Raw genomic sequence first — 21,894 nt, 5'->3', positions numbered from 1 at the left:
ATTTGCTGCTGGCAGACGGCTTGCAAGGACCCCTCACGCAGGAGCCTGTTTTATTCGCAGAGGCCACAGTGGTAAATTAAAGCCCAGCCCAGCCCATTCCGGGCTCTCCGGTTTCTCTTGGAGCTGTTCCTATCACTGCCCGTAGGCCACTAAAACCTGCCCGCGTTCAGAATGATTGATTCTGCTCAAGCAGCAAGCCACAGACTCATGTCGAAACACCCACTTCAAAAGAGTCATTAGCCTCCTTTACGGATGTTTCAGGCCACAGGGAATAGGACCTGGGAGTCCTATCTTTCGTAGAGTAGAAAGCGAGTGTTTGAAGATGTTGCAGGGGAGGACCCAGGGAAACCTCAAGGTGGTACAGGAACCCCTCTGTTTGCTGTCAATTAGCAAGAGGGAGCTGTAAAAAGTAAGCCCCGGCAACCTCACAGCCAGGGCCAGGGATTCAAACCAAACCAAACCAAACCAAACCAAACCGCGCATGGGCTCTTCCTTCCTACCCAGGAAAGGAAGGGCAACAGAGAGAGGGCTCAACACCCTGTCTTGGCTCCCACACCAGACAGAGTCTGTAGAGCACCTGGAACACAGAAAGTCAAGGTGAAGGAGGAGCGTCTGAGCCTTTCTGACTTGTCATGGGACAGCCCGTCCCAGCTGAGCAGCGATGGAGGTGGTCGTGGGCTGGTGGGGTGAAGTGCCCTGGTGACCGTAGCCACGGCCACAGCAGCAGCCCAAAGGCACCAACACCAGAAACCCGAGTTCTGTAGCTCGGCAAGTTTCAGCTCACCGCCTGCCCCACGTTTAGCAATTCTGATGTACCGCGGAGCAGACAGCTCCAGCCTGGGATGACTGCCTTCCTCAGCCCCTCTCCGACAGGCAATGAAAGCAAGACCCACTTTGAAAATTCTCCCCCATCATGCAAACTGACACAGGCATGCTTTTCAAAAGCCCACAGCCAATCTGTTGATCATTACTTATTTACAAAGGCCTTCGGGCACAGAGTCCCGTAAAAACCATACTTGTTACAGTACATACTAGCTTTTTCTGCTTGTGGAAAAAAAGTCCCCCCAAGGCTACCTCAAACCATCACTTTCTATTGCACATAAAATGTAGCGCGTAACACTAAAGTATTTAATATATAGGGTATAATATATATACAGGAACGGCATTTGTGTAGAAGTATGTTACCCTGGATTGGGTCATTTGATGTTTTGCTGAAGGCTACGACTTAAAGAAGCTTCCACCTCGTACAGAAGACCTGTCATCTTGGTACCCAAGAGCCAACAGAAGAAAGAAGTACCCTTAAGCAGCAAAACTTTGACACAGCTTTGAAGCATATGAAAACAGTGTAACTCCTCAGAATTATTATTACTCAAGATCAGAGAAGTGAGCCGTACTTTACATAGCAAACAGGGACAGGGAATTTGGCTCCAAAGGTTTCAGATTTTTCAGACTTCTCTTTATTTATTTATTTGCTTCTCTAAATTTAGGCAAAAGAAAGCGCCTGGGCTTTACTTTCAATGGGTAAAACTATTAGCATGAGATGAGGCGATTACCTAAAGGTGAGTAAATGCAGAGCGGATGTGAACACGACAACTGGCATCATAAAAGGGAGAGGCTTGGCAGTTGGCACATTTTATTCCTCCTCATAAACCGTAAACAAGCATGTAAATCAGCAACACCCAAGCGAGACTGAGTGAAGGGAAGCCAGAGAACTGTTGAGGAAACATTGAACAGGAAGAGAGGATGGTGACGGAAAAGGACATGGGGCTGGGTGTGTCTTCTCCTGGGACCTGCGTCCTCAACCACATGAAGACGGACTGCCCTCTCTCCACCCTAGAAAGGTGGTCATGGGGAGCCAGGAAGATGCAAATGCTTGGAGAAGGGGAGGAAGGAAGAGGAAATCGCTGTGATTTTTTTTAAATCAATAATCAAAGGGAAGAGAGCAGTCAATGGCAATGAAAAGAAGAAATTATCGTCAAGATGGCAGGTGTTTCCATGGCAGGAACCATTTAGGGAAAGCAGTGCAAATCTGAAATCACTCCTGTTTCATTGAGGTGCTGGAGAGTTAGGATGATGGGGGAAAGGAGCACTGGGATTGGCAGATGAATCGAAGACAGAAAAAGGAAGATGAAAGATGAAGAGTCCAAGGAGAGGATCCAACGGAATTCTACTGAAAATTGACTTCACTTGCCATTTCCTAGAGGAAGCTGCAGTCAAGATAGAAAGAAGAGAAGGAAGGAAGGGAGGGAGGAAGGAAGGAAGGGAGGGAGGGAGGGAGGGAGGGAAGGAGGGAGGGAGGGAGGGAGGGAGGAAGGGAGGGAGGGAGGGAGGGAAGGAGGGAGGGAGGAGAGAAAGAGAAAGAGAGAGAAAAAGAGTGCACACAAGCTCTATTTCATAATTAATATTGCTTTTAGCCTGAGCAGAACTGGATTACTTTTGAACTTTGCTTTGGCAAGTCCACAGATTATTAGACTTTTTTATCAGTCAAAATCAATTAACAGAAATTTGATTTCAATCGACAGGATAAAGAGAAGGTAATCTTCAGGTTCATTTTTGATTGTTATGATACATCTCACATATGGCCTTAAGTACAGAAAGCAGTCCTCGGAGGGACTCCAGCAGAAAGAGACTTGCTGGAGGCAAACTAACCACACGGGTTCCTCTGATTGGTTGCCGCTGTCATTAGTGCCACTGCTGTTTAGGAACTACACTTAGACAGGACTTGGTGACAGCTCAGACTTTAAAGCCTATGTATTTTTCAAACAGCTTTTCAAACTGTTTTTCATGACAGAATTTTTTCAGCTCTATCATTAACTGCTGACAAGCTGACAGAATAAATACTTCAGCCTTTAAGAAGCCATCTAACGATCTCGTCCCCTCCTCCGCCGCGAGCCTGCCGGGGAGGGGAGCCTCTGGGCCTGGCAGGGTGGGGAGGGGGGAAGGACAGGAGAAGGAGCGAGAGGGGGACCCACCGGTGGACCCACCGCGTGGCCCGGGCCCCTATCCTTACCTCATCAGCTTGGGCGAGGAGCTGGGTGAGTTCCGCATGCCTCCGTTGCGCTGCTTTTTTTTGGGTGACAGTGTTGACGGCTGCTCATCTTCAACTGGAAATACAGGCAGCTCATGAGATTATGAACAGCTTGAGGGCAGACTGTGCAATACAGGCAAGATATCAAAGGACACACACTCACGGCTCAGTCACTCACTAGGAATTCATGGCCATCTCTTAGGACCCAATGACAAAGACCAATGCGTTAGTCAAAGAGGCCGGCTTAGAAAAGGTGAGCGCATCACCTCTTGACACTCCAGCGTTTGAACATGCAATTTAAACAGACTAAAACAGCGTGAAAACACCCTGCCATTAGAGAGAAAAGAAATTATAATCTATCTGTACACCAATACATGTCTGTGTGTGTGTGTGTGTATACATATATATATGTGTATATGTATATATATATATAGGAACACTGCATCATTCTGCTTAGAATTTCTTTTTGGTTACTTTGCTTTGCTGGGTAACCAAATAGGTTTTCTTGTAACCAAAATCAGAAGCAGCAGCATAAGAGCTGCCAGCTGGCTGCTTCTGCAAATGGACCAATGTAACCAGGTCCTAATTCCTACATGCCAGAGGAAAGAGCCTTGGGAAGGAGGCAGGGATTTGAGGCCTTAACAGCCAATGTTTCAGTCCGTCAGGACTGGGAACATTGGTATGTTCTGGTTCAAGAACCCCAGCCCAACTCAGCTCTCGTCCCTCCACCTCCCAAGAGGGAGGGCCTGTGTGCATGGGATCCTTTCTTAACTCATTAAGATGGGAGGAAGGGGCTGCAAGGTTGCAGAACCAGGCCGGAGAAGAGCGCCCAAACGAAGGAGGAGGTTGCCACTGAATGCCATCTCTGAGGAGGGGCAGGGAAGGCGGGCAGCAGAGGGGACTGGAAACCACAGGCTGTTTTCCAAATGTCTCAACCACAGAGATCACTAAGCGATCCAAAGTTCTGCTCACAAACAACACAGCACACTCTACTGCTTTCGCCCAAAGACACCCACTAACAAGCTTTGGAGGTTTATTAGCCTGTACCACGTTTCTTTTTAAGAGAGCTGCTTGATAATTAGCAGATTGCACATCCAGCCCGTCACCCAAGGGCACCGGCAGCAAAATCCTAGTCTGCCTCTCCCCACGCCCCACAACACAGGCTAAAGCTGTAATGTCGAGAAGGAAAAATAGGATCCTCGGACTCTGATTGTTGACTGCAACACAGACTGGGAGAAGCACCCCTGAAACTCGAAATAACACGCAGTTACCTTAAAGCTAAGAAAAGAAATATTAGCAGCGACAACATCAAAAGAAGCTTGATATATGTTAAAGGTGTACAAGGCTTAGGTGGGGGGAGGAAATGCCATCTCAGCTACTTGATATTATCCAGGAAGACCCATATCAGAACACGCATGATATGGTACTTCCCGGAAAACCCTAAATAACATTTAGTGTGTTACGATACATGGTCCCAAAGAGATAGTACTCATCCAACTACCCTCCAAACCTGTTTCAAGGTATCACTCTTGGTACACTCCTTTATTCTACTGTCAGTCTGGGGTTGTCTAACTTCTGGCTGACACAGGGAAAGGAAACAAGAATGTGGCTGGAGATGAGAGCATGACCAGAAGAAATGAAGGCAAAAAGGCACCTGCAAATGCCCACAGCCCTTACTCGCTACCACCTGCTCCCCGGCCCCCACCCCCCACCCCCGTCCTGCCCCCCAGAGGGCCAGGCTCAGGCTGCAACCATATCCGTCACTTAGGGCTCCCGGCAGGAACTATGTGGCCGGGAGGATATCGCATCTTATCAGAAACGAGTATCCACAGCAAATCACACAGAGACTAAATAGCACTTAAAAGATTAAAGGAAATAAATACAAGCCACATAAATGGTATTGAAAAAAATCACTTAGAGGTGATATGCATCTCTCAGCAAGCAAACAGGCACTCTGAGCTTGACCTGCATTCATCTTCCTTTCATAGGATAGGGGGCCAGGCATCCCAGGCAATAATGGGGTAGAAAGGCAGTGAGATTGAGAGAGAGAGAGAGAGAGAGAGAGAGAGAGAGAGAGAGAGAGAGAGAGAGAGAGAGAGAGAGTGTGTGTGTGTGTAAGTGTACTTTTGCACTGTCCCCACCTTAGGATGGGGTAGAAGTCTTGCATTGACTACCCCCATAATACAAGGTCATCTTTTAATATGGACCACTGGCAATGGTTGCACTGTGTTCAGGATGACCTAGATTCGTTGAGTAGCATGATGTACTAAATAACACGTGTGCATGTGAATTGATCTAGTAGGAGGTGGAAATTCTTTTCTTCTCTATCACACAAGCCTTCTCGTGTGATATCCAAAAAGGTCTTTTAGCTAACCTAGTCTATGTGGCTAGCTTTATTCAAGGCCACCAGACGTTGCCACGGTTTTGTCTAATTATACAATGAGTCTACAGTCATTAAGAAGTCACACTCACTGGCATTTCTGCTAGATTCTTTTTCTTACCTTTTCTTTTCCCATTTGCACTGGGCCAACAATATATAACCCTCTCTGGTTAAGTGCCCATTAACCTTGCACCTTGTCACTGCCTGTTTACCTGCAGTGATCTTCAGATGGAAGACTTGCAAGTTAATACCTGTTCACCAGCTCCAGGGAAACACCTTGTTCTGGTGCTTAAAGTCAGGTCTCCTTCTATGCAAGGAAACGATTTATTTTCATCGCAACTCAGAAAGATCATCCATCATAATCATACTGCATTTAAACTGGGATTTGTTCTCTTAAATGAAACGCATGTTCAAAGGTTTCCTCCTGCACTCACGGCCTGGAAATGCAGACCTTCTCCCTGAAGAGATGGGGGGAAATGTCTCCAGCTTAAATATATGAACGTTGTGTCATGGAGACCATTACATGCGGCTTAGATCCCACAAGAGGAGCAGTGATAACTTCTGTCTCCTGAGTAGGATATAAACCATATTTAATTATTATCCTTTTATATGGATTCTATCAATTTCTGCATATTTAAAGAAAGCAGACTGAGGAAAACTTTTAGTTAAGCTATAAAATATAATTTTCATTTCATGGCTTCTGTGACTACACGAGAGGAACAAAAATGGAATTAAAAGGGAGACTTAAATTTACTTTCATGAAAGACAAGTACTGAAGGAATGGGCCGCTACCTCATGCCAATGCACGTTTCCAGGTTCATAGTTAGCCTGGTTTCTGGCTAATTACACTACACCCCTGTCTCCAGCGTGTCCACTAGAGTCGTCCTGTTGTGGTAGCCGTAGGAAGATTAGATCTTTTAAAGGAACCTGACTCACCAGCTTCTTTAAAACACAAACAAGTTCAGGAATCCAATGTGGAATTTTTATAGGAGCTGAACTCCATCCAATCTCAGAATACGAATAAAATTCAAGGGCTTGTTTTTGCACATCCCTAAGTATAACACTTAATGTGCTGTTGTAACTTCCCAGTGCTCGCTTGTCTAATAGGCACCGAATCTAACAGTTTTACAGTTTGGGAAGACTCAGTGCTAGAAAAATGTCAGGCAAGTCTAATGAGCTTTCAGATCCCCTGGTTCGCGCTGGAGTTTAATTTCACGTTACAATGATGTTTTAACATGTTTGCTTATACTTGACTAAAGAGGATTCATTATTTCAATGACATAACCTCCAGACGATGTTCTGGGAATTGATTTAAGATGTGGTGGTAATTCCAACAGCCTAATGCAGAGTTGAACATCTGTAACAACATTTTACTCAACTTTTCATCAGCATTCTGTTTTTAAGCAAAAGCAAGGCAACATCTTCTAGAAACACTGACCAGAACTCTGGGCTCACTTCAAGATGATCATGTACTTTACTGGATTTTTTTAAAAAGAGAAATCCCTCTCTTGATTGGCCTAGCTAGCTTGCAAACACTGTGTCAAGGTTCACCAATGCCTCTTTGTGGGTACTTCGAGTAAAACGGGGCAACAATTCCAACTTTCCTAAGCAGTCCAGTGCTAACCCATGATGGACCCAATGCTCAGCTCCAGCCTGGGGGCACATTCCTCTTTCCCTGTTTCCTCAACAGGGTTTAGGGGGATGATGCCCTTTGAGACTTAAAGATGAGTTTGCTGGCTGCAGTTAAAAAATGGTTCAAAGTGAATAAACTAACTCGGAAACGTAATAAAAGGCAAACAAGCCACAAACATGAGTCAACTGGCTATATCTCCGTTACGTTATTAATCACCACATCTGGAGAAGCCCACATCTGTACACACTTAGCAGATCATTAGTAACGTCATATTCACACTGGAATCACTCAGAGTAAGAGGCATGCAAAGTGGCTTGAACGCAAATGCGTCTAGCTAACAGGGCTTCCGACTGAAGTCTCGTGCAAGCTGCTAGTTTGGGGTTAGGGTAGTTTTAAGGATTATTTATCGTTTTCTATGGGTTTTCTCTTCGGTATTTTGCTGCCCAACAAGCTAAACGCGTGCTGAAATCCACAGTAGTACATCTTTCTTCTCCCACTGAGCTCAGCATGTTAAAGTAGAACATGGAGGGGTGCAGTTATTAAAAATTGGGATGGATTCCAAGACTCCTTCACCTGGCTCGGTCACAAGCCGAGAATTGTGAGTCGTGTTCTTGAACTCAAATGGGTCTTTGGGATAGCGTGATCTAGCTCCAACCTTGACTGCCAAACAATAACAAGAAAAGGAAACCGAAATTAATCCTTGGTGAAATTTGTCATTAGAAAAGTTCCAAACCCGTTTTAACATTGACTAGAACGATAGTCTTAAATTAAAATGGAAGTTTCCTCCCTCAGAGCTGAATTGCAGGGTTTTTCTTTTCTTTTCCCCCGATGACTTCCTGAAATTCTTTTTGCTGTGCTATGTCATCGACATCAGATGGGATAATACGTCACAGACAATCCTGTGTGTGTTATCATTTCCTCAAACATACAGAGTCCCCTTCTCCCCTACGACAGACACAGAAGACTCAGTTTTGCAGGAATACCAGACCCCTTATTCTCCTGAAACGTGCTAAAAATGCATCCTACTGAATAATCATTATAGTCCAACTCATCCACCCTCAATGTGAAACTCTCGCTTTCATCTCAAACCGCCGGCTTGGTCAGCCCCCTTGGCTGTGATATCACCCGTCTAACTTGCATTAAATGCCGGGGGGTTGCCACTCCTAGGAAAGGGAGATGTGTAGCATCTCCTTGTATCACGAGTGACGTCAGTGAAAACTGGGCGTGTGTTTTCAGCCTCGCAGGATGTGCCTGTTGTTTTACTGAAAATGGCAACCTACGAAATCGTTGGACTAGAGATTGAACAGTGTGCTTCCTGCTTCCTGTGGGTTTACCAAACTTCTCATCCCCCCAAGAAAAATCATGTAAGTCACAGTAGTACAGTCATTTTGCAATAAAGTAATTCACAATGGACAAAACTTCCAAGCTGAGCCAACCTCTCTCTAGTACAACTGCTTAAGACTTTCACCAGGAAATCTGGGCTAGTTAACTCCGAGGTCTTACAATGTGGCCAGGAAAGAGCGATGCCTGGGTTGCAGCACAGAATGGCACCCTTTTTACAGAGGGATGTTTCCTGTCTTACAATCATAGACTACCAGAATCCTGGCTGTCTGTCACTCAAAGCAGACCGGTGGTGAGAGGGTATGAATATTTCCATAAGCAATGAAGGCCAAACAACAATAACAAGAGTAACAGATGCCAGATAAATAACCCATAATGTGAGTTCGGTCCTATAACTGCTGTAAAGGAGCACTTGACTCTTGTTTTAGCACGAATCTCCCAGTGGGGAATGCCATGGGCCCATCAGTGAGGTTGTGCAGCTAAGATAAGGGTAAGACAGGCATCGCAGCCAAGTTCTACGCCTACAGGGTCAGTGGGCAGCTGGAGATCAGAACACGGGGAAGTTAAAGTGGGTATATCCCCTGAATCAGAGTTTCAGGTTCTGACAACCTGGGGACAACATATATCACCAAGAAGTCTGGTGAAGACTTTGAGGTATTATTGATAAAATCAATCCAAAAAAAAAAAAAAGCTAACTTGATTTGAAAGATCATGGTGAATATTAATACACAGATAATTAAAAAATGAAGGATGCTCCCTATCAAAAGCAACGCCAACAATAATAATAATAATGTCACCAATACAATATATGTAACTCTCTATAATGGAGCCATCACTTTACCATATATACACTATCAGGCAGGGTAATTTCACAACTTCTAGCTGAGAAACAGCAAATGCATTTATTTGGAAAACCTAGAGGACGGAGGCAGGAAACAACAACAACCTGTTATTATGTAAAAGGAGGATGGAAAGAATCTCCAAGCCGCCCGAGCCCAGGCACGGAGCAGCACGGCACGGTAGGCTGAGGGGGCAGGGAAGGGGAGGCTTGTTGGAGGCTTTTCATTTCTGGCTTTTGTGGAGCTAACAGGAGAATGGAGGGGGGAGACTTTAAGGAACAATAGGTTATGCAGAAGTTAATCACAGGGTATATTTCTGGCTCTATTCACTGCCTAGGAAACCTGAGTTGTGTACGTTTGAGTCCATCAACACAGAGTAATGAGAGAATTCAGCTCCTACATGGGAGAGAGAAGAAATACTCTACAAATGTATTAACAGAATCCACATGACCTGGATTGCAATGTTCTCTACAGAAATACTGTGGCCTAACAGATCTCCGAGAATCAAATCTGGTGGATTAGATGTACCTGCTGTACTCACACACCCCATCCCAAACCATAGCCTCATGTTCTATATGTATCGTGGTTAGAGTCGAAATCCCCGGTATCTGGAATCTTAGCTAAAATATCTTTACTAAAAACTTGAGCTGTCATTATAACCTGCCCAGTGCTCTTGCCCTGCCAGTATGTGGTAGAAAAGTCCTTTTGAAGATCTGGTTGCCTTTGGTTCTTGTCTTTCTTCTCTTCTTAGAATAGACTGTCTCCATCACCTCGAGGGCAAAGAAGAGTCTCAAGCAAAGATCACTCGCTATTAGCTTCTCAGAGATGAGACACAGAAAAGAACAAGGGAAATCTAAAAGCGAATACACAATGGAAATGAGAAATGCAAGAATTTCTTTGAATTATCGCTATGGAGTTTGGAGATTGGGAAGGTAGTAGAAGAAAACTTTTACTTTGAATCAAACAGAAAAAAACTGTACAAGAGTTCAACCCAAACAGCCTCTTCTCAACTTTCCTTTCCTTCTCTCCGTCTGCCCTACTCCCAACACCAAAAAGATAGTAAAGACTTTGAGGCCAAAAAGCATACCTGACTCCTTCTCGTAGCCCTGACACATGCAGTACATGTTTGTAGGGCTGAGTTGCAGAACAGGGATGAAATCTGCCAAGTTCCTGGCACCAACAGCTGCCTTCTTTCTTTTTATATTTCTCAAGTTCCGGGATCAGCAAACTATACTCTGGAACATATCTCTGTAAAGCTTATGAGCTAAAAATAGTTTTTACATTTTTAAATGGTTAGGGGGAAAAAAATCTAAGATGAATAATATTTCGTAACACATTGAAATGATATGAAATTCAAATTGCAGTGGCTCGAAAGAAAGTTTCTCATAACGTGGCCACAGTCATTTGTTTACCTGGCATCTATGGCTGCTTCCACTCTACAACACAGAGTCGAATAACTGCGATTGCGACTGTGAAGCCCACCAAGTGTAACGTATTCACTAGCTGGTCCTCGACAGCCAAGGCCTGCTGATGTATGTATCAGCAAACCTTGGCTACCTCACGTATCTTCTCACGTTGTCCTAGCTTTCCAGTTTTCAAAAAGGACAATGCTCTCCCCAGTCTGCCGAGACAGCCAGACAATAAAAGCAACACACACGCAACTCCCTTCAAGTGCACAGCTGTGGGGAATTCGAGAGGGACGGAGGTAGTTCAGAGACTTGAACGTCCTTCCCACCCAACCTGCTATTTGTCCTGCAGAACCCCTTGTACTGGGGGAGACCAGTCAGGTGAGTTTCCCATTTTCCAATGCAAGCTAAGTTAGATTCATCCACTGTGCACTTCGATAATGAAGGCAAACCACATCCACCATGGGCAATTCCTTGGAGCTGTCAGTGTGTACTCCAAGTCCACCCAGCAAGAGCCCATCCAAGACAAAAGATGAAACATTAGACTAGATCTGCTGAAAATATACAGTGTCAACCTTTCCCCAGTTAGCTCAGAGCGATATATAGATGATTATTTCAACCGTCAGCTGCCGCGTAGATTTAAAGCCCTGTACGATAACTCCTGGATTCATCTGCCCCTTGTCAAACTTGCACAGCTTTACTTGGAGGATACATGGTGTGGCAGTTTCACTGTGAATCCAGAATGATCCAGACGGCTGCTGTCTTTTTGTTAACAGGAAGCCAAACTGATGAGTTTGTAATGCATTTCTTATCAAAGGTAGTTTCAGAAAAGAAAATGTGCCCCAGCAGTTTGGCTAGAATTTCACGTAGACTAGATTATGGGCTTAATCAGAACATCTCTGAGATTTTCTTGAAGAAATAGATAATTCTGCATCCATCCCATGGAAAGCACTTTATGCCAATGAATGATGTATTTATGAATTTATAATTATCCTTGATTTTCCCCTTCCCGCAGTATACTTAATAAAAATCATCAGCTAGAGCCTACAAAGCAATGGTTCTTAATAGATACAAGCATGCTAATATATTTTTTAAAGTTAATGCTGATCTTTTTGAGCTATGAGTCTAAAATGATCATTGTGAATAAAGGGACTGTAATTTTCAACTCACATGTTTAACAAAGACAAAATGGACTATAATGGAATTTATGGAGCCTGTAAAGGAACTCTCTAATATAGTTTATTATCAAATAGATTTGGATTTACTGTAGGACAAATTGGGTCCCTCTGAAACGTATCAAGGGAAAATGCCTGTAAGGTAGCGAACACTGTTCCTGGTACGCATCAAGTGCTCACATAGATGGCAGAGGTGCCATTTGTTATTCTAACCCCTACTGACTTGTGAAATGCCGTGCTTAAATGCCAGCATTAAAATCGCTATTTATCCTGTCTTTATTTTAAATTCTGACATTATATGCACCATGGATATTTTTTGCATTTTGATTTTTTAAAAAACGACTGCATTGAACTATTATTTTTCTTGGTGACTGAGGTTTCTGGTGCCCCTTAAATCTGGTGCCCAAAGCAAGTGCCTCGTTCTTCCCACTCTGGTCCCAGCCCTGCCCTGCCCATCTCTTCTCAAGGGTGTTCTAGGTGCTGGTCCTGCCACCCTGCCTGTCATTACAGAGAAGTTACCGTAGTTTGTCTCTGCATGTGTGTCTATATGCTCCCTTGTTCCAAACTGGACGAGGCAAATATAAAACATGAATTATTCTTTTGATCACTTCATGCTGTGTGCATGAGATTTTTCAGGAAAATCCTTGCAAGAAAGGCTTCCTGGTGGATTTACAAATTGTCAGACAGCCGGAGGAGTGGAGAAAAGATCATGCTGCCTCAGGAATCTGAGATTTGCCACCAGCCCAGGGTGAGAAACAGAAGAGAGAGAAAGGGTCAGGTCTCTCCCGGACTTAATTTCACAGCTCACATCAAATTCTCCTGCTGAACACAATTTTGATTTACATTTCCACTTTGGGGTAAAAGTTTTTATTTGCTTATATGTGTTGACTGAATTGTTACCTCTCTTCTCTTTTTGTTTTTCCTCCTCCAAACAGCTTCAAATAAACATGACTGGCAGAAAATGTCAATCATATTTTCATTTCCATTTTCACTTTGCTGTTTACGTTTTTAGAATTAATGCTTGCCCCAATGATTCTATTTGAAGATCAGCCTAGAATCTAATTGTGCGTATGTGAAATTGTTTTCTAAACCACAAGACACTATACAGATAAGGACCATTATTATTATTAATATCATTATTATTATCGGCTCATCCACAAACACCCTATCTGCCATTGAGCCAGTTTTGTGAAGAACCCCCTAGCACTCTACTATGTATTCCAGATGGTTGCACTGATACTTTCTCTGAAACTCAGATAAAGGTAAAATGCATGGGTTTTTAGTGCAACCCAGGTGCACGGCATGGCCCGATGAAGAATGTCCTGTCAGAACACGTTAGAAATACTGTATGCTTTTAACCTTGAGAGGTAAGGACCCGTCTGGATTATGATTTTACACTAAACACAGCATTTAGTATATTTCTTAAGGGCACAGTCACCTTCTAAAGATGTTCTCAAACTATAAAATCATTATCTGTATCCTACTATAATTTATCTTTGGACACAGTCTCTGCAACATTTAAAAATGCTAGTGCACGGTGGGCCCTTGCTGGTCAACACAGTTAGAGAACATGGTATGGAATGCAGAAGCAGGGCTGGACAAGGTTTAGGGGTGAGCAGACCTCACCCTCTTTGGGTTCAAGGCTCTACTAATATGCAGGCCCAGAAGCACCCAGGTCTGCTGACGTCGAATCCAGATCATTTGCTGTGAGAATTCTGCCCGTGAGGACAGCATGAAGATATGGGCTTCCAGAGTCAGGGCAACCGTCCAAGTCCTAGCTCCAACCCTCATTAGAGCTCTGATCTCAGACAAGTTACTCAACACCGTAAGGTCACAAGATCCCTGCTGGGCAGATGAGGACACCAAGATTTGGAGATGCTGTGGGATAAATGAGATAACCAGTGGCCACACGCTGTCAGCCTGAGGACAAATACTGTCTTGATGTGCTCTGCTTGACACCACCCTGCCACTGCTCCATCGGATCTTATATGCAGGACAATCTTTGAGTCCCAAGATTATCCATAAAAATCTGGGTTTCTCACTCCTGTCTTAAAATCTTGCAGAAGACTAGTCTCGCATTCCAGGAAGGGAACTGTCTCAGGGGACATGAGCTCACCAGCTGCTCAAATATCCCCAGGCTGCCTCCTGGACCCCCCAGTCATACGGCAGGTACCCCATGGTAGCATCTCTGGCTCTGACTCCAATGGCACTCAAGTTTGCTACCCCTGAGATAAGGATTGTAAGGCTGGAAGATCCCTCTACATACGTCAACTCATACTGAGCTGCAGTGAGGGTAGCGGTTAAGCAAACCCAGGCCTTGAAACCTGTGGGCTGTTAGGTCGGAACATGGGTATTTGGTAAATTGCCTAAGTTCATTTTTCTCACCTATAAGATGGGAATAATCAGAGTACTTTCCCCAGAGGGTTGTTGTGAGGATAGAGTGAAAAAAGTGAAAAAAAGGGAATAGATTGAAAAGTGCTTAGAAGACTTCCTGGCAGGCTCTTGATAAAAGTTACCCATCATTATCTTGGCTTTGAGAAATCAAAGCAATTAGAGCTCTCTGTCATTGGATCCTTCTCCACAGTGCCAACCTGCTTTCTTTTGACTTTGTTCTACTCAAACGGGTGCACAATCTCTCCTCTGCCCCAAGCAACTGACCCAGTATCCAGGCGCTAGAATGGGGCGAGATTTACCACCCCCATCCCCGTTCTCTGCATCCTGTTCGATGGTCACCTTTGTCCCATATTGCATATGGTCCCAAGGAACTGCTCGGGTCAAAATAATTAGGCTATGCCAAGTGTCATAAAAACAAGAAAAGCCAGAAAATGTTTAAATGGGCCTCAAATGAAGAAGGCTGGGACCGTTCAGAGCAAAAACAAATGAAAGTCAGACGGAAATGTGGAGAAACCCCACTGTTTCCTCTAAATTACAGGAAATTCATGCTGCCTGCTTGTGAGGGGCATTTTCCCTTCAGTTTCTGGTGGGAGGTCATAGGGTTGGGGCACGTACTTGGGAGGTGATGGGAGGGGCAGGGGGATGATGGGATAGAGGGGTAGCAACTCCTCTGTTCCTTCCCACCAGATCTTCCTTTTTCCTCCCTACTCTATCCACCCATCAAGAGACAGGTTAGCCTGCTTCCTCCGGGAAGCCTTCCCAGATGACTGTAACAAGGTGGAATTCCTCCTTTTTTTAAAGCGCCTTGGCACTTCTCATCTCACACCCCTCTGACATCTCATTTTTTTTGCATTATAATTTGTGTTCCATTTCCACGCGTCCTCCCCAACTAGACTTATAAGTTCCTTCACGTGGTCTCCCCACTTCTGAATCTCTCAAGAGTGCTGAGCCCTTAGTAAAGTTCCTGAGAAATAGTTCCTAGCTGCCAGAGGTGGCACTGCAGAGGGAAAAAGCACAGCCTAGTAGTGAGGTGCTCTAGGGTCTAGTCCCGGCTTAGATCAAATCTGTGGCCTTGGCAAGACTCTTCCCATTCTGGAGGATTGGCATTAATTAAGCACAGGAGTTTTTCAGCTCTGCTCTGTAATGGCTCTGGGCTTAATGCTCTCTTCTGTTACCTGACAGATCTCATAGGAACCAGCCACGGACTGAAGGCCTCATGACCCTACAGCCACAAATAATTACCCAGAACTTCCTACCACACTTGACCCCAAAGCACTACCGAATAGGAAAAGCAGGATTCCTGGTCCAAGGAAAGTGTGGTCCAGCTCAGTGGTTCTCAACTCTGCCTTTCTATAAAATGGACTGGAGAACTCTACAGAACACCAGACCAATTCACCACGAATCCTGAGGGGCTAGGGGCTGGGCATTGCTTTTTCTTTTTTTTTCAAAAATCTTTTTAAAGATGCACAATAAAACAGAACCACAAGTCTAGCTGGAGAAATGAGACAACTGCATTAAAGATGCGTGTATATCTATATAAAATTCACAAGTTATGGGAAACAACAGCATGAAAAGTGTTGCATGATAATGTCAGGTGAGGGCTAAATGAAATGGTGTACATAATAAGTACTAGTAGGCCTGGGTGGTTAGGGAAAATAAGACTGGAAACAAGAGTTGGATGGAGAGAGATGTCAGCCTTATTCACCTGCGTATCCCCAGAACCAAACATAGGGCCTGGTGTGCTGGGGCCCTTAAGCCATGATGCTGAAAAGAACTAGGGGGGTGGGCAGCAAAGGGTGGGAAGGGCATGCTAGGAGGAGGGGGCAGCTGGAGCAAAGGCAAGGAGGTGGGGAGGCACTAAGCTCAGGAGCTATAAGGAAAGCAGTTTGGCTGGAGCAGGAAGGCTTATTTGAGGGCACAGTTGGGGGATATAGGGGACAGATATTACAAAGCTTTGAATTCCAGATGGCAGAATTTGGATAATTCTTGGTAATAATCTGAATCCTCTGAAAGTTATTTTTCCTTCGATTTCAGTACTCAGACTCAGAGAGGAGAGTGGGTGGTTTGCATCCTGGAAAAGTCTATCAGAAATCCCCCTAACTCAGCCCACGTCCTTTCCAGCCACTTCAGTTATTAGGGTCCAAGATAAGATGCGCACATATGTGCATGGTCCTAATAAGCAGGAGGATGCTGGCAAGGGTCCAGTTCCATTGGAGGTCTCGATTTTATTCTAGAGAGTATATTTGGCAGGAAAATAAAGTCATTTCATGCCTGGGAAAGGGGTCTGTGAAACTCACAAGGCTGCTTCTTCATAGCCCAGCCAGGTAAATCCAACCTTTACACTGGGATGGTTATTTCCTGCCTTCAACTACTCACGTTGATCTCATTGCCTATAAAGAGAACTGGAAGGGAAGCTGTCAGCGTTTGGCTTTAGCAAGAAAACTGATTGCAGTCAATACTTCAAAAAACATTTTCAACAAAACCAGTGCTTCCAAGTGGATTCACCGAGAAGGAATGTTCCCCCCCTCCAATCCTCTACTCCCTGATTTCACCTAACCAATAACACTTCAGGATTTTCTCTGTGAAAAGCATATAAATGAATAAAATAAGAACGTACATGATGTCACCTGGATCCTTAACCTACACCCCTTAGCCCAGTATGCCTAGAAAAAGTTTTATAGAAAAACTCAAAAGAGAAAATTCCTATTGGATACCCAAAATCAAGGGTTTGGAACTTTTAACTTACAAAAAGAGTCAAATATTTGCATCCAAATTTCTTTATAGGTAGCGTTTAACAATTAAGAAAGTAAACAAATATAGGAGTCATCCTAGAATGTATTTTAATTCTCCCCTTTCATAACCTCAGTAAATCCACTGTCTCCTAAACAGGCCATGTTTATAACCAAACACCCTGTATAAAAGCAGTACTGTAGGTTAAAGGAAAAAAAAAAAAAAAAACAACTTAGTAAAAAGATGTAGTTGTGTCTTTAAAGAAATTTAGAAGATTGAAGAATAACCTGTGTGTGGATGAAAAAATAAATAAATAAAAGTAAGTTTTGCTTGTATATTTGTTTTTTTTCACTCATTGTTGCCCAAATTGACAAGCTGATCAGTCTTTGTGTGGACAACCTTATCGAAAAAGGAAAAGACAAAACAAAACCAGAAACCTCTGATCCTGTTTGTCAGAAATTTAGTTCTGGCGTAAGGAGAAAAGCAACCTTCTTTGGTTAACTTGGATTCTAAAGTAATTCTTGATGAAAGAGCATTACATTAAAATTATTTTTATATAGCACACTAATCCAGTACCAAAGCACCCTTTATAAAAATGTCCCTCCTTATACGAGTATGGAACGAAGTCTAGGGAATTAATTTGTATAAACAAACAGTAGTTAAAAATGCGACTTGCCACATAACAATGATCAGATGGCAGAGGTGATCCAGTCTTAGGGGTGAGAATCCGGTATTGTGTCGTTACCTTTTTAAAACAGTAACATTTATTTAACTAGGACTCGTTCCAAATGAGCATTAAATCAAGCAAGTTGAATTTAAGGAAATCTTAGCAATTAAAAGGTGTTGTCTTATTGGAGGACTATCTCCTCAACAAACAAACAAATGAACATAGTTTTAGACATTCATTGTAGAGAACTAAAGGAGAGAGAGTCTGGAAAAGAAAAAGCAGAGAGTAGAGGTGGGGGGTAGGACCTCGAGTAATCCAGGTAGACGGTTTCATTTATAGAAGAGCAGCGCCACCTGCTGGTAGATTCGCATTTCGAGGCCCTCTGCAGTTTGCTGGCCACCATCTATCTTGCAATCTTTGCATAAATATACAGCAGTATTTCTCAGCTGCTGTTATACATAAGAATTTTATTACCAGTCGGCAGATTTCTAACACACTGGCTGCAGTTTAATAATGCTCTATTACCTGAAGTATGGTTATATAAAAACCTAGAATGTTAACTGTTGATAAACCGATTCTAATACATAAAGCACACTGTAAGTCACCCAGTAAATATTCAAATAAATCAAAAGGGATAGCTCTTTTTCCTCCGACAACATGTTATTAAACACCACAACTTGATCGCTTACATAAAAATACTGTTCATACATTTCGATGTACTAAGAACTCAGGAAACGCGCATTATAATCTTACCAACTCAGAGCTTTCCCTTCATTTACAATTTAGAGGAAAGTGTTTTTGCAGAGAATATTTCCCCTGTCTTTAAAAACTGTACTTGAACCAAGGTGTCATTTAGGGAATTTTTTCATATAACAAAACCTGAGTTATAAATAACTATGATTACATCTATAAAATGTTATATTTTTTAAATGGCAATAGAGGAGCCATGGAGCATTTAAGTCACTGGTAGAGTGAGCAAAGACACAGTAGCTGTCATTTTCTCAGAAAAAGATCACACAAACGCGATAGCAAAGGAACACAATAAAAGGAAGAACAGGAGTGTGATAGGTGACTCTGATTATAGCTGCAAAGGAAACTGTGAAATAAATTAACACCCAAGCACCCAGGAAAGGCATTACTGTAGCTTCACTGCAAAGTGATCGTTATGCAACAGAAGAAGGCTGGTGATTTCGTAAGAACAGAAACAACGTGTCAGCTGCAAAATCTGGTGGTGATAACTAATGACCATACTACTGACAACTCTGATTTGATCTCTAACAGAAAAAAATAAAAAAGCATTCTATAGGATAGATGTATACAATAGGAGTCGGATTTTTCATTTGAAACGAATAAATCCCAAATGGGATCAAAGGGCCCGGTAAGTGAAAAATGACAGTTCCTATGTGGCCCTGATTTGATCTCAAGCAAAACGACCACGCTGATAAAAGCTTAAGAAGAAGGTAGGGCCATTCTTGGACTGTTATTGGAAGTGGGTGAGTGCCACTGCCCATTCAGCTGATGGGAAGCCCACTCTAATTTCAAGAAGTTATTGAGATTTAATCTCTAACAACTACAATGAAAAAGATTACTCATGCAGCAACCAAAGGGGCATCCCTTAAAACACACACACACACACACACACACACACACACAATTTTGTTATTTCTGATGGAAACTGTGGAATCCCTTTACATTCCGCTCTTCCACCTAAGTTGGCTAAGGCATACGTGTTAAGAGAATCAAATGTCAGAGTGCTTCCTGTAAACCCACAGCATCTCCAGTGACTTATCACATGGGACTTGAAGTGGAGGGACTCAAGCATGGGCGGAGAGCATCTCATCTCCCACCTCAGCTGGTTCTGACTTGTGTGGAGAGACAGGGTTACCAGGAGCAAGTTCAGGCAGATGCAGAGGGTGTGGGGGACTCTGGGAGCTTAGGGCTGTCGAGATTTGAGCTGGGGGCTTGCCCTGCCTCAACATAACTCCCAGTGGGTCAGCCAGTGTATTAGCACAGCAAGAGAAGGTCCCCGCAGCTGACTGGGGTCTGAGTGATGAAAGATGTAAGCCCGGCCTGCAGAGCAGTTGGATAAATTCAATTAATGGGGAGTCAGAGTTGGATGAAAGGAGCTTCTTTGAGTTAGGAAGGTATTGCGGACCTGAAGGGCAGAGTGAGGTCGCTCTGGAAGGAGCGAAACAATGGGTTTGCCGCGCACTGCTAACTTGCACCTCTACTACCCACCCAGACGCAAAGACCCGATGACTTCCGGAAGGGAATGCGTCAGCACCCCCACATCCGCCACAGAGCACCACGGGCCTCAAACACGATGCCCAAAAGAAGCAGTGAAAGAAATGCGCTCCCTTCAAAAGAAGCAGTGGTTAATTCTAGACCCAGCTCTTCAAGAGTGCTCCGGCAGTCAAAGGAAGCAGCTGTTCAGAAACAAGTGTTTTGGTCAAGATGGCACGAGAGAACAAGAAGCGAGACCGCTAGGCTCAAGATCCCTTTTCTCTCGAGATACGTGCCTCATAAGCTATGGAAACATAATCCTGACACAGTGCGCATGTTATTCAGCAAATAGGTGTTGAATTCCTACTGTGCGCCTTAGCTGCTGTGTGCAATACGTTGAGAGGAATCCGAAGACCGCTGAGAGTTGTCTGTGGCTTGTTGCTTACTTCTAAAAAGCCCAAGATGAAAACTGCTCTAAATGAGGCTTATAGGAATTGTTACAGAATTACAGAAGAGAGATCCGTCTGAGTCGGCGGGGGGGCAGTCAGGAAGTCATCACAGAGATGGCTCCATTCGAACTGTGTGTTTAAAGCAGGAGTCAGCAAGTGTCTTTCTGCAAAGGTCAGGTAGTAACTATTTGGGGTTTCGTGAACCTTGTGCTCTCCATTGCAACTACCCATCTCTAGACCTGTCCTCACAGCAGGTCTGCTCAAAGGAAGAGGCAAAGGCAGGGCGTGGGTGAAAGATTTGGGCACCGTTTTGCCCCTGATCTTTGCACTAATCTTACTAATAGGAAAATCAACAAGCAGCAGAGCCCAACTGCTCATAAAGAAATTTAGAAAAGGTGATGATGTGAAGCCTTAACACCATCCAGTCCTCAAAGATGGGCTGAGATCAAGAACACCATCAAGAAAAGAAATCTGGATAGAATTTAAAGGAAATGTTCTCTCTCCCCACCATCTGTTCCCCTCCTGTTTGCTCTCCAACCTTCATCTTCCGAAAACACGCTGAACTATAACTCCATGTCACTAACTCTATGTCCATTTTAGAGATGGAAAAGTCCCAAGGTAGTTTCAGTAAGATGAGGAATGAGGAGACACAGAGTCACAGTTGGTCTACGAGATAGGTCCTATTATTATCTCCATTTTACAGATGAGGAAACTAAGGAATAGAGAGGTTCTGGAGCTGGCCCAAAGCCCCACAATAGTAAGGGAAGATGTCTATTCTGGGACTGCCTAGATAAAATAAGAGGATGCAGGTGCCTTGAGGGGGTATGAGGACTCATACATGTGTAAGGCATTACTCTTATTATAGCAGTCAGCATCCATTTCGTGAACCTATCAAAACGTGACTGCACCAGGACTGATTTCAAAGTCCCCAGAAAACACACAAATCTCACTCCTTCTCTCCTTTTCCCTTTTGCCCTAAGCTTTCCTAGCATTTCAGGCTTTAATTGCCAAGGAGATCACTTAGTTCACCCCACAGTGAGGAGAATGGCTTGGGAATCCCCTACTATGATTCAGAGAAAAGACAGGCGATGTCTGCCTATCAGAACCCATCTTCGTCTTCACGGCAGAAATCCGTGAAGGAGTGGCCCTTCCAGCAACTAGCACCTTGCATATTTCACATCTGCGTGCCAAGACCTCCAGGCCACATGACCTGAGTCTGTACCTCATCCCTGTCTGCACTCTTAGCAAGTTTCCTTCTGTCATTTTCACTGCACGTCCCTTTTCTCTGCAGGTCATTGTACCGCCCTTTTCAGTAACACCTGTTTAGGGCTTTGCTTGGAAGCATCGCTGATGGACGTGTTCTCTCAGTTGGTTACGTTACCAGCCATATGTGGAAATGTACTCATCTGCACTGAAGAAACGGCCAGATCAACCTTGAGAAAGTGCAGAGAGCAATTCAAAGCCACTCAGAGGTAAGGGAATGCTTGGTACAACCCGAGAGAGGTCTGCGAGCAGTCAAGAAAGCTCCCTGCCCACTCCTCGTGTCGGAACGGAATACACAGAAAAATGACACAATAGAAAATATCCATGAGGCACACAGCCTTCAGACACCTCAAGGTGGGAGGAACT

At 43.9% G+C, this 21,894-nt stretch overlaps 1 protein-coding gene across 22 annotated transcripts in view; it reads right to left on the bottom strand.

Annotated features, from left to right (window-relative positions):
• The window catches only part of KCNMA1 (potassium calcium-activated channel subfamily M alpha 1), a gene marked incomplete at both ends in the record, with an annotated part of 741,342 nt that overhangs the window by 92,366 nt on the left and 627,082 nt on the right, over window positions 1-21,894 (bottom strand). For 19 of the 22 annotated variants that reach the window (XM_082854819.1, XM_082854826.1, XM_082854808.1 and 16 more), the window contains one exon: window positions 3,011-3,104. In XM_082854819.1, the coding sequence (XP_082710945.1) occupies window positions 3,011-3,104 (94 nt within the window). Of the gene's footprint in view, window positions 1-3,010; window positions 3,105-7,614; window positions 7,702-21,894 lie in introns of all 22 variants that reach the window. The other 3 variants (XM_082854823.1, XM_082854812.1, XM_082854813.1) reach the window with 1 other exon arrangement.

The sequence above is a fragment of the Leucopleurus acutus genome (genome assembly GCF_964270905.1).
Source record: "Leucopleurus acutus genome assembly, chromosome: 14".
NCBI lineage: Eukaryota > Metazoa > Chordata > Mammalia > Artiodactyla > Delphinidae > Leucopleurus > Leucopleurus acutus.
This window is presented reverse-complemented; position numbering and strand designations above follow the sequence as displayed.